At 51.5% G+C, this 12,832-nt stretch overlaps 1 protein-coding gene and 1 pseudogene across 2 annotated transcripts in view; both read left to right on the forward strand.

Annotated features, from left to right (window-relative positions):
- The window catches only part of TMEM67 (transmembrane protein 67), a 1,133,211-nt gene that overhangs the window by 1,094,456 nt on the left and 25,923 nt on the right, over positions 1-12,832 (forward strand). For both annotated transcript variants that reach the window (XM_086965990.1, XM_086965991.1), the window contains one exon: positions 11,275-11,417. In XM_086965990.1, the coding sequence (XP_086822116.1) occupies positions 11,275-11,417 (143 nt within the window). The remainder of the gene's footprint in view (positions 1-11,274; positions 11,418-12,832) is intronic.
- Positions 6,305-6,946, forward strand: LOC147724443 (cyclin-dependent kinase 2-associated protein 2 pseudogene; annotated as a pseudogene).

A 12,832-nucleotide genomic window follows, 5' to 3' on the forward strand; every position in this document is an offset into this window, starting at 1 on the left:
CCATTCCAAACTATCAAAGGCCTTCTCGATGTCTACGGACAGGACCGCCGGAGCTCCCTCCCCGTCCAAGATGGCGTCCATTATTCCCACTAGGCGGCGGATATTCAGCGCCGTGCTCCTCGTGGGTATAAACCCGGCCTGGTCCCTGTGTACCAGGCCCGTCATATGTGGGGCCAGCCTGGTGGCTAGGATTCGGCTCAGAATCTTATAATCTACCGTCAGCATGGATAGCGGGCGATAAGACCTCACATCCGCGGCATCCCTGCCAGGCTTTAGGAGCGGTACAATCAAGGCCTCCCGCATGGACCCAGGCAGTACCCCAGCCTCGAAAGCTTCCGTATACACCACCAGCAGCCTGGGAGCCAAGCTATCCACATACTGTTGATAAAATTCAATCGGCAGTCCGTCCACCCCGGGCGTTTTGTTGCGGGCCATATGTTTGATGGCCACCCGTATTTCTGTGAGCGTGATCGGGCTACCCAGCTCCTCCGCGTCCTCCTCGTCCAGGACCGGCAGCTGCCTCTCCCCCAGGTATTCCGCAATGTCCTGAACCTCCACTCCCAACTGACTCTGGTACAATTCCTCATAATACCCCCTAAAACGTTCCAATACCGCTGCCTGGGAGTACACCATGTCTCCCTGCGCACTACTAATGCTGAGGATCGGGCCGCCCCTAAGTTCCGGGTTAGCTAGTCGGGCCAAGAGGATACCCACCTTGTCCCTTTCTGCATGTGCCCTGATGATATACTGCCTGTAGTCATAGCACCTCAAACGTTCCGTCTGTAAATCTGGCCTAGCCGGCCTGCGGCGCTCCAAGTCCCTCAAAGTTTCTTCCGCTTTCGTGAGTTCGGTCAACACAGTCGTGCGAGCATTCGAGAACCTACCCAAACACACCCCTCTCACCACCACTTTCATCGCATCCCATTCAGTGGACCTACTCGTGGCCGTGCCCTCATTCACTCCGAAATAGCTATCAATGCCTTGCCGAACCGCGTCACTGAACACAGAATCCTCAAGCGTCTCCGGCCGAAGCCGCCATGTTGGTATCACTGAGCGCTCTCTCTGCCACTGAATGTGTACCAATAGGGGGTTATGATCAGAGATAGTCCTAGCCAGGTACTCCGCATGGGAAATCAATGGGGCTAGGGATCCACCGCAGAGCACCGAATCAATCCTGACATGCAGATCATGGAGAGCAGAATAAAAGGAATAATCCCTGGCTCCCCTGTGCCGCTCCCTCCAGACATCTAGCAACCCCCATCTATCCTGCCAGTCCTTCCTGTGCGCAGCCAACCTGCGCACCAGGGAGTCCACCAGGGGGGATGGGACCTATCCAGAGCCACATCCGTGATCGAATTGAAGTCCCCCCCCCTAACACTATCGGGCCCGCCAGGAAAGAGGCCAAGGACCCCGAGAGGCTATCAAAGTATCGAGCTTGATCAGTATTCGGTGCATATACACAGCAGAAAACCACATCCCGTCCATACAACCTCCCCTCCACCGCCACAAACCGGATCCACTACTTGATTCAGCACTTGAAAGGGTATCCCCGCCCTCACCCAGATCAACACCCTCCTGGCATACGCTGAGTAAGTGGTGCCGAACACCTGGCCCCGCCATCTTTTCTGCAGGGCAGCGCACTCTTTTTTAGTGAGATGAGTCTCCTGGAGCATAGCAATCTGAACCCCCCTGCGTACTAGATAGGCATGGACTTTGTGACGTTTCACCATAGTTCGCAGCCCCTGGACATTCCACGTCAGGCATTTCAAATTAGGTAATGTCCCCATTCCAGCTTCGCACAGTCCGATTCAAATAACGATGGTTCATAGCCCCCCCAATGCAGTTGCCCCCCCCGAACATACCCAAAACAGAAAAACTTCCCAAACCCCACTCCCCAGGACAGAGCACACGAACCCAATGTCCGCCCCATCCAAACCTTGAACCAACGTCTCGCACACCTACCCTGTGGTCTCCACCACAGTCGGCCTTAAGGGCCCAAGGGGGGTGAGTCACCGCCGACCCCAGCAAGCGGAGCCCGCGCCCCGCGCCGTCATCCCCTCCGAAGCACACAGCTCCCCCACCCGGCATCCCGCCCTCCATCAACAGGATACCACCCTACCATGAAGTCTCGATCTAGTCCCAATTCAATCTCAGCCGCAGAAGATACTATCCGATGTCTGTGGGGTTACTATCGGCCCCTTCGAACTTTCCGCCTCTGAGAGTTCCTCTCCTGTCCTGCTTCCTTCCCCTCCCGAGTCCGTTTCTGCCCGTTCACTGTTCTGTTGCGACCCTGTAATGGCCGCCGTCGCTGCGAGCGCATCCCACTTCTCCGCCGCCATTTGAGCCTCCCGTTTCTCCCGCTGGCGCCTGTTGCGGGATCTGATGCGTTGTGATTGCCTCACCCGGGGCTGCTTGGGTTGGTCTCGCCTACTTTTATGCGATCTGTCCGTCCCCGCTCTATACGACTCCAGCCATTGCCAAACTTCATCCGGAGTCTGAAAAAAGTGCGTAGAGCCATCCATAATGATCCGCAGCTTAGCCGGGTAGAGCAAGGAGTACTGGATGCCTTCCTCCCTGAGCTCCTTCTTCACCGCTAGGAACGATGCCCTGTTCTTCTGGACCGCTTGAGTATAGTCCGGGAAGATTGTAACCTTACTGTTCTCCACCTCATACGGGCCCGACATCCTGGCCCGCTGGATGAGGAGATCCCGGTCCTTGTAATGGAGGGAGCCGCACCACCATCGGTCGGGGGGGGCGGCCAAGCCCCGGCGGGCGAGCAGGTACCCGGTGAGCTCGCTCCAGAGTGAAAAAAGGAGTAAGCCCCTCCGGCGCTACCACAGTGCGGAGCCAGTTCTCCATATAGGCCACCGCATCCTCCCCCTCAATCCGTTCCGGCAGGCCTACGACCCGCACGTTGTTCCGTCTATTGCGGCCTTCGGCATCCTCCGCCCTCCGCTCCAGCGAGTCCAGCCGGGCCAATATGTCCGTGATCCTATGCTCTGCGGTCACCACCGAGGGCTTCAGGTCCAGCAACAGTTGGTCATGGTCCTTGACCCTGTCCGCTAGCTTCGCATGATCCGCACGTAGCAGCCCCAGGCCCGTGGCCACTTGGGCAATGTCTTGATGCAACGCTTCCTTAGTTGAGGTGATCGCATCAAGTATGGCATCCAAACGCCGGTTCAGCCGCTGTTCTTGGTCGAGCTCCGGGGAGGGACTCTCGCCCAGCCGAGTTGATGTCGCCGAGTCCCCCTCAGCTCGTCTCTCGGCCACCGGCCCTCCGATCGCCGCCATCCTAGAGTGCTGCGTCACAGGTCCAGGAGCCCGTTTTGCGCTGGCGCCCGTAGTTCCGTGCCAGTCTCCGGGCACCGGGCCGTGCAATGTCCCCACCGACGCTCGCAGGAGCAATGACCAGTTAGACGAGCTCCGTTCCGCCGCCCCCCTCGGAAGCCTGAGGGGGGAAGGATGAGTCTTAGGGCGGTGGCCAACGAGGGTCCCCAAGCTCCGGGCGAATCAAGTCAGCGTCCCCTGGTCCCAGGACACAGCACCGCCGATCCTAGTGCCTCGATCAGCCGATTGCAGGATCTCTTGCCAGTCGGCGACAACTTGGCTCAGGGCTGAAGTTCGGGGCCGTCCGACCCCCTCGCCGCCATTTTCTTCGCACCCTCGGCAACACCTCGGCCGCCTCCTCAACACGGTCTTCTCGGGGCCAGCAGTCCCCCAGCGACTCTCCGATTGTGCCCAGCTGTCCCCTTACACTTCAGAGGACAGGAGCGTCGTCTCCGGGTCGCCTAGGGTTCCGAAAACAGGAGAATTAGCGGGATTCCGCGCGGAGCTGCGAGCTCACGCCGCCATCCCGATCGGCGTCCAAGCCACGCCCCCCCTGTTGCCCTCTTTTCTCTACCTTTTTTCCAGATAAGTTAGGGTTGTGAACCGGGCTGCTTTCCACCATTAGTGGTTACTCCTTTCCATTTTGCCCAATACTTTTCCAACCTTCTACCCTCCGCGTCAGCCTATGAAAGAGAAGGAATGTTTTCATTTGTTGTATCTTAGGCAGGCACTTAGCTACTATCTGGACGGCACCAAGGATATTCTGTCAAATGACTAGCTCTCTGTCGCTACTGTGGTGCCAAAAAAAGTGAGGCAGGATAGAAGAGAACTCGGTCTCATTAAGCATCAAGACCAGCTAAGCCTTAGCCAAAAAAGCCTTCTGAGAGGATCAGAGCCTATTCCACAAGGGCTAAGTTCATCACGTCTGTCCTCGGTTAAGTTGTTCCGATTGCAGAGGTCTGTAAGGTGGCAACGTGGGCAACTTTGCTAAGCATTAGTGACTGGATGCGGAGGTGCACAGGGATGGACACTTTCAGGTCTGTCTTGCAGGATTTGCTTTCCTAACCATACATCAAACCTCCTCCTAGGCAGGGTTTTGCTGTGAAATCTGTTTTGTAGGTGAGGAATCTGCAAGTAGAAGTAGCCATAAAAAAGAAAAAGTTACTTGCCTGTGGTAACTATCTTTCTCGTTGTGAATACTCTACCTACCTAAAGATTCCTCACCAACCCCACTCCCTCCCCGTTTGATGAATGAGTTATAGGGAAAGTTAATAAGATTTCCTGTTGCAATATTTTGGTAATGCAATCCTTCATCATTGTCAATCCGCCCTCTCGCTTCAAAGGTTTGTAAAAAATTAAAGGAAACTGACATTGCTGGGCAGGCACTTTATGGCCTCAGTGGGGTTGCCTGATTTCACTTCCGGCTTCAACCAGGTCCAGTGCCCTCTGCCCTCGAACTCATTACTTTGAAGTTTTCCGGATCCAGTCTGATGCATGGGGTTTGTTCTAGAGGTGAAAATTCTGTTGGCAGACAGAGCATCCAGCAGAAAGATTGTTACCACAGGTAAGTAACATTTTCTTCAGATTCCAAAGGATAGGTTAGTCCTTTGAACCAACCCTGAGTTTCTGCCAAGGGTTGTTTTACCTGTTCACATGAACCAAACCATTGAGCAGCGAGTCTTCGTCCCAAAACTAGAGTCTGTAGCGGAAAGGAAGCTTCAACCCCTAGATGTTTACAGGGCACTCATATATTACATTGATAGAACTAACTCTTCACAACTCAAATCATCCTTTTGTACCCTCTGCCAGACTCTACATGGCCCACCCCATCTCTAAATTGGGCATTGCTAAAGAGATTGCCACGTGCCTCCAAACTTACGACGCTAAAAACTAAGCGGACACTCCCCATTTACTGTAGGGCCCATTCCACACTCAACAAGCATTTGCAATGCGATAGGTCTCACATTAGAAAAGTTTGAGCTTTTAGTATTGTAAATGGCAATGTTTTTTTTTATGCAGTAGTTAAGTTTTGTTTGTATAAAAATGAGCACCTTGAAGGAGTGAAGGATTTCAAACTAATAATAAAAGCATATACAGACAATAACTAACACACACAAATGGGGAACGGTGCTGTCAGGAAACTGCAGGTAATTTATATACATGCCTTGCAGGGGCACCTTCAGGAGGCTTTAACTTCAGTGCTCCCAGGCCCCACGCAGCTTTAGCGTGCTCATTAGGAGGTTATGCCTATTTCTTGGTGCATTTCCACAGAGCACTTTGGTATTCCCCCGCAGCCCTACAAGCCTGTATGCTGCCCCAGGTTGTCTCGTTTTAATTGTCTCACCTTTGCTGCCCCTCCCTCTGACCCAACCTCAGTAGGGGAGCCCCCCACTTTACGACACCTCCAGCTTCACATTGGTCACTTACTTCTGGCTCTATCAGCCCTCATACCGGTCCCTCTCTCATCAAAACAGCCTTTCAAGTGAGGATCAGAGCCGCTTGGTAGATTATGGCGGTGCTCCAAGCGCAAAGTGTATGATGTACCTCAGCCAGCTGGGCACTCAGCTGCTCCTCCCGCTGCGCAGTATTTGAACTCCTAAGAAGGCTTCAACTATAGGCGACTCGAGATGACTACTACAGACGACCGAGTGCACGGGCGGTCCGTGTCTGTAACGGACGGGTGGTCACCGTAGAAGATGGGGCCGAGGGACTCAAGTCAGCCTGCAACCAGAAACTCCGGTTTTATATTACTTCGACAAAGAATTCGTTGGTTCTTCTGCTAATCCTCCAATCATAACAAAGCTCAACCCTGCCACCTGTCAGAAGGAAGCAATTCATTATACCGACTGAGCACAACAGAAGAATAAATCAGTTTTTAACGTAATTCAGAATTGGCTCTCCTTTGGGGGGCATATTTATTTAATAGGACAGTCTATCACAGAAGCCAGGCTGGCGCTGGCGGCGACCTTCACCACGTTAATTGGGACTCTGGGGATGTCCTACAAGCCCATCGCCCCAGCACCGACCACAGTCAGCAGCACGACAGCCACGACGGGGAGCAGCAACAACTCTGGTCCTGGAACGCCTGTCCCACAAGTTTCCAGTGTGAGTGTGCCTTCACCGTCTGGGTCACTAGGTGGAACCTCTGCTCCCTTTCGACCACTCTTCAATGACTTCGGACCACCATCCATGGGGTACATGCAGGCGATGAAGCCACCTGGGTCTCAGGCCTCCCAGAGCACATACTCTGACCTGCTGTCTGTGATAGAGGAGATGGGCAAAGAAATCAGGCCAACATACGCCGGCAGCAAGAGTGCCATGGAGAGGCTAAAGCGAGGCATCGTCCACGCCCGGGCGCTGGTACGTGAGTGTCTGGCTGAGACAGAGCGCAATGCCCGCACGTAATATCCTCCATTTTGGATTTACTTTTTGGGATTCCCTGATGAATTTTCCCACAATCGGACACCCTGGAATTGGCAGCTTCTTTGTTTTACTTACAGAGCCTTCGCCAGAAACCCTTCTTCAGCCCTTACCTTCCCAATTGGAATTTTATTGTGACAAACCTGTTCTCCTCCACCCAATCTTGTATAACAGTTCACCCAGACCCTGAATCCGTCAGCCCTGTACTGCAGACGACGCGGTGGAACTTCAGGGCTTAAGGGCTGCTCGGCGGGGCCGTCCAGTAGCTGTCTGTACCCCGGCGCAATGATTGAGTGCAGAGGCGGAAGGCAGGTAGCTCAGCTGACAGCACAGGGGCCGTGGCAAGCTGCAGCAGAAGCGAGACCTATAGGCTATGCCAATGCTTGTTGTGATTAGGACTTATTTTTTGTCATCAGACATTAAGTGTGAGCAAGAGAGGGAAAAACAAAAAATGAAAAGGAGAAAGAGAAAGACAGAAATAAACAGCACACAGGGAATGCAGGAACCTGCACCACTGAGATAAAGAGGCAGAAAGTGTCTGATTCTAAATGGAACAGCCATGAGATTGATTCAAGACTAGGCAGCCTTGGTATTCGGTGCGCCGGTGTTTAAAAACACTGGCCACTTGTTTCTCAGCAGCGCTTTGTGGACTGGCACTCATTCTGCTACAAATTAAGCACTGCTTCTTATAGTGTGTGACACGTATTCCCCTGTTATTGGTGAAGGGGTGAGGGTACAGGGGTGAGGGTCAACCCTGGCTGCCAGAGATGTTCCTGTATGTCCGATCCTTTCCTCAACTGAGACTAGTTTGGACTATGTTAAAAGGTTCGTCTGGTCCTATGAATTTGCACTTTCTTCATTTCAGGTAGTAGTGAAGTGTCCAGAGCTGGGCTGGGCTCCGCCCACTCAAGCACTCTGCATTCGCTGCTAGGGATTGTGAGGGATTTGTGTCCCACGTGCGTTTATAGTCTCCCGGGAAACGGTCCTCCTCGGACTCCCTCCTTCAGAGAGGGTCAGGCAGCTCGAAGCTCGCCACTAATTATATTTTTCACTTCAACACAAGGCCCTGCTGCGCCCAGAGCATGCCCTCTGAGACGGGGTACACCAGCGGCACCAGCACCCAGGGAATCCCTGCCAGGCCTCACCTTGGACTGCGCCACACCTTCCACACAATGTATTATATTCAGCTGTCCCACAATTCTTCCTTTGTCAATTAAATAACGATGTATCTCATTACTAATAATAAGAAAACCATAGGAAGGCAGTTGATACCCCCTACCCCCGCCATTGTATATGCTGGGTGGGGGCGGTGTCTGGCTTTGCTCCTCTGAGATACATTACAATGACACTGGGCAGCGAGTCTTCGTTGGAGGGAGTTGTGGCTGCACAGGGCCAGGCTCTGTGTACCGGGTGCGTATCCACAGCCAGGCGCGGTATGGACCCTTTCCGGGGTCAGCTCCAGCGGGTGGGTCTGTGATGTCCGTGTGTTACCCTAATCACTATCCGGTGATCCGACCAGACGCATGCATGAATGTACAAGGCATTGGAATGAAATAGAAGGTATTCCTCCACCCTCCGCGCTTCATTTCATTTGGTAAGGCTGGAGAAAGCTGTGTGCGCCAAAAGCAGCCCAGTGAAAAGTTCTGGAATACACCTGCGCAACTAATGCGAGGAGAGCGGGGATGCGGAATGTACTTTCGTGTAGGTCGTTCCCCTCCACATGTGACAAGCTTGACTACGACAGTTCTCCAGTCTGCTTTGCGGTGGACCATGGACTTTACCCAAACGAGCCGAATGATATTGTGTCACACACGCAAGTGATTCCTTTATCAGTCGGTGTCCTCAGCCGTCATTGGCACATGCCTAATGGACGCCTAGAAGCCACGCCAGGGATATGCCTTAGAAAATGCTGGGTGGTCTGAAGCGAGCTTCTTGCATGTCGTGTTATGGATGGACTGTTCACTGGTCCTGTGCTGCGTGGTTAGCACCCAAAGACGTGCGTCCTTCTGTTCAAGAAAACCCCTTTGGTGGTTTACGTCATGTCCGACCGTTGCCCGGTGCGCACTACAACACGGAATCGCTGCAGAGTACCTCTAAATAGGACATTCTCGTTCCGAACCCGGTTCCAGTGGAAGACATGGGCTGTCACTCATCTGAGACAAGCTGCAGCAGGCAGCGCGATGGTGCGGGCCTGAGCCCGGTACAAACGGAACATCGCCGCCGGCCTGCGACCAGGAAGTCAAGCAGGCCGGGCGGGACAACCGGAAACAGGAAGTAGGAGGGCGGGAGCCTACCCCGCCTCCCATGGAAGAGCCGCGGCTGTTTGGAGCACCGGAGCAGGCAGGAGCCTACCCTGCGCCCCGGTGCCGAAGGAGGGAGGAAGAGTCCTGCTGCCGGGCCCTGCAGCTGCCGATGAGGAGAGCCGCCGCACCAAGGAAGCCGGTGAGTGGGGCTTCGCCTTGATGCTGAGCTGCGAGGGCGGGGGGCGGCGGGGGGCTGTGTATGTGTATGAGCGTGCGTGTGTGTATGTGTCTTGGAGTCTGTGTGTATGCGCGTGTGTGTGTGACTGTGGGGGGGGAGGGGGTGTGTGTGTAGGTGCGACGGGGGGGGGGGTGCCTGTGTATGCGTGTGGCTGTGTATGCGTGTGGCTGTGCGCATGCGTGAATGTGGGTGCGCGTGCACGCAGTTAAATCCAGCCGAAGAGAAGCGCGTGGCACTTTCTTGTCCTTCATTCCCCCGAGTCAGCTAGCTAGAAGTCTCCACCTGGACGCATCCTTCGGATTCTAATTCCAGGCTCGACCTAAAAAGGATGCTGTTTTGAATTTCCTGGGTAACATCCCCATAGCTTATATTGGCAAGGGTGCCACTTTTTCAATTCCACACACATTCATTGAGCACGACTGTGTGGATATTGTAGCCTGTCAACAGGCTTTGGTTAGCTACACTGTCCTAAAAACGCATTTGCATCATCTGCTCTCTATCCTCAACTTTCGGAAGAAACTATTGATATCTACAGCTACACATGCTACAGATGTAAAAGGTTCTCTGCGTCGCTAATCGATACAAAGGGTTACAAAGTAAGTAACAATTTCCATTCAGACCGTAAACAATCTTTTATATACCCATCAATGTTGTGTGACCAGTCAGCTGCAATTCAGCTGTTGATTTTGCTTGGACTTGTACATTTTAAAGCTTTATAGACTCGCCTCCAACTAACTGCTACTCTCTAAGCAGGATCGACTGCGAGGAGAGGTGTGTAAAGTTTTTGAAATATTGAGCATTCCCTTGTCAGGAGCCTCTAAGGCTGTAATAGATGTATCTTAAAGTGACTCTCGGAGGAAGGGAGGGGCAGGCGTTGGATGCAGAAGGCAGGTAAGGATCCTGGCCTTTGAGAGACTTTCTGTCCCATTCCATCCTCTCTCTTAGTCACTGGCTATCCTCCCCTCTGAGCCGGTGAGCATATCTTCTTAGCTTTTAGCTCTCTGTGGATAGCTCTTCCAGCCTGCCCCTTTCTCTGGGAGGGACGGAGAAACTCAACCGGGGGTTTGGGGCAGGGCCGGCTTAAGAGCCGGATGGCTCCCTGTGCGACAACGTTTGTTGGCACCCCTAATGGCCACCTTTGCCACAGATTCCCTCACTGTCACCCTCCAAGAGAGCCCCGCACCTCTTCATAGTCCTCCTCTCACATGCATTTGTTTTGTTTTATAGCGCTACTGTAGGGTTTCAGAGCCCTTTGCATCACACACATTATTCAGAGACAACGGATCATGCGTGCATAAGTCAGTGCATAGGAAATGTTATATAAGATAAAGAGGACTGGTAGTGAGTATAGTTTGAGTGCTTGATCTTGAACAGCACAAACTCAGAATTTAAAACGTAACTTCTTGCTTGAGTTCGCTATACCAATGAGAATGGGTTTCTACCCAAATTAACCCTTTTTAACAACATTAGTATAATGACTGGAAAAAAATCATAACGCTCTAACCTGTACCTGGCAGTGTATATGCAGACCCTTGATGAGGGTTAATAGCTCACTACTGTGTTAGGATTGTGACTTGTAAACTGCTATTAACAAAAGCATCTCTCTGACAAAAGATGTAAACCATTGAACCATCCACATTAAATGCACTTTTGTGATCTGCATGGTACACGGTCTTTGCAGCATGTGCTTTTAAATCCATAACATGTGAAAACTCGGCGCCACCGAGGCCAGCGCCTGGAGCGGTGGCACCGGTCGGGCTGACACTTACAAATGTTAGGCCAAAGGATATATTCAAGTAGGTTCTGTCCTAAGTCATGTTTGCTTCAGTGACACCCCTAATATTCAGTAGTTCTAATTTACAATCTAATATGTCCATTTGATATAAAAATGTAATTAGGAAGCCGTTAACTTCATTAGGCTTGTGTGGTCAATGTCCATAGAGACAAGATATATGGATATAAAGCAATACATAAAATAATAACTAGAAATAGACTACTATAAATATATGATCAATTTACTTAAATATTTGTTTTTCTTTCTTCCAGATGAAAGTCATTCTTTTAGTGAAGCCCTTTTCTACGGCAATGAGTCTACACTCTTTATATTTGATATGCTATTTTTTTCAGTTGTGGATCTAGCATCGCAAAACTTTATTCTAGCAGCTGTTCTTACCTACATGCAGCAACAGGTGAGCCTATATTTTTTATATAACCTTTTTATTTTAAATTGCATTACTCTTCTCATGTAGTTGCATACTTCTGTACAGAAAAATATATGACGTTTCAATTTATTGTGGGAAGTGTCTGGGAGATTATTTCTCAAAGCATTTGAATCCAAAGCGTTGTGCAGTCTGTGCTCTGCATGCATGGGTCCTTAGCAAACATCCACGCTTTTCCCCCACGCAGGTGCGCACCTATGCCATTCTCTTTTATTTCACTGCTTGGTGTGAATTGCAGTCTGCTTCTCTCACTTAGCAATTCTGTACTACGTGGCTCCTTTCTGACCATTTTCTAGATGCCTTTCTCCCATTTATTTAGCAGAGGAAGCCTGTGGATCACTGTTTTGTGCTCAAGCCATGCTGATTATGACACTAGCAGGCCTTCTGACCTTAGTTTTACAAGCATGTTCAGACTAGGACAAAGCTATTCCATTCTGCTAGAGACTTGGTAAAGAGACTTCTAGCTGCAGATTCTTCACCTTTGGAATATTCGCTAGGCATCAGACTGGATCCATAAACCTTTGAGCATTACCTCTGTGTGCTGGTACAACTCTGCACTTACGCTGTTCCGCTCTAGAAATGTGTGTGCCTATATAGGCGCCTCTTCCATGCGCTGTCAGTTCCTTTCTTTCCTCTACACCAGATACAGATCCAGGGCTACCTCTTGTTTCTTTGAGACAGTTTTCCTACTTAAAATGTTACAGTGTACATGGGAAATGTAACCTCACAAGACCGGTTTCAAACTCTGTAAGGACTGTTGCAAACAGGTTTGCCTGGGATTGAGTCACAACTCTAAGCCCTGCAGTGCGCATTGATGAACCAGAAGGTCTCCAAGATGGCAAATCGAAATTCCATGTCTCCAAGCTTCTGCAGACTCCACGATGAGACTGGTCTAAGTCGAAGGGTCAGTACTGGTCTCATTCCCACTCCAGAAGTCACAGGAATAATTCCCGGGGACAGTTTTTGTCACCTCCAAGTCTTCTGGTAAGTTGGAATAAAAATATTTAAAAATCCAAGCAGAACTCTGCTTTTTCTTGCCACTCATATTCTCCTGAGAAGGAGCGAGGGCATTGTCATACTTCTCAATCTCGCTCCCAAAGTCAGTCAACCTCAGAGCCCCTCGCACAGCCTGTCCTGGCACAAACAGAGTTCCCGGGTCATCAGCAGCACAAATGCAGATCGAAGAGTTCCTCGAGGCCATGCTCAGACTCTTTGGATCCATACCAGCTCTCTCTGGCATGCCAAAGGCCCCCAAGGAGTCCACAGTCCCCCACCTGGAATACCGCCAGTGGGTTTGCCCTCAGTGACAGTTGGACCCTCCAAATCCATCACTAAGCCTCCTCAGGCTCCCGTGCCGCCTCCGGCGCTACCCTCCATGCCAGTAG

The sequence above is a fragment of the Lissotriton vulgaris genome, chromosome 4_1 (genome assembly GCF_964263255.1).
Source record: "Lissotriton vulgaris chromosome 4_1, aLisVul1.2, whole genome shotgun sequence".
Classification (NCBI taxonomy): Eukaryota; Metazoa; Chordata; class Amphibia; order Caudata; family Salamandridae; genus Lissotriton; species Lissotriton vulgaris.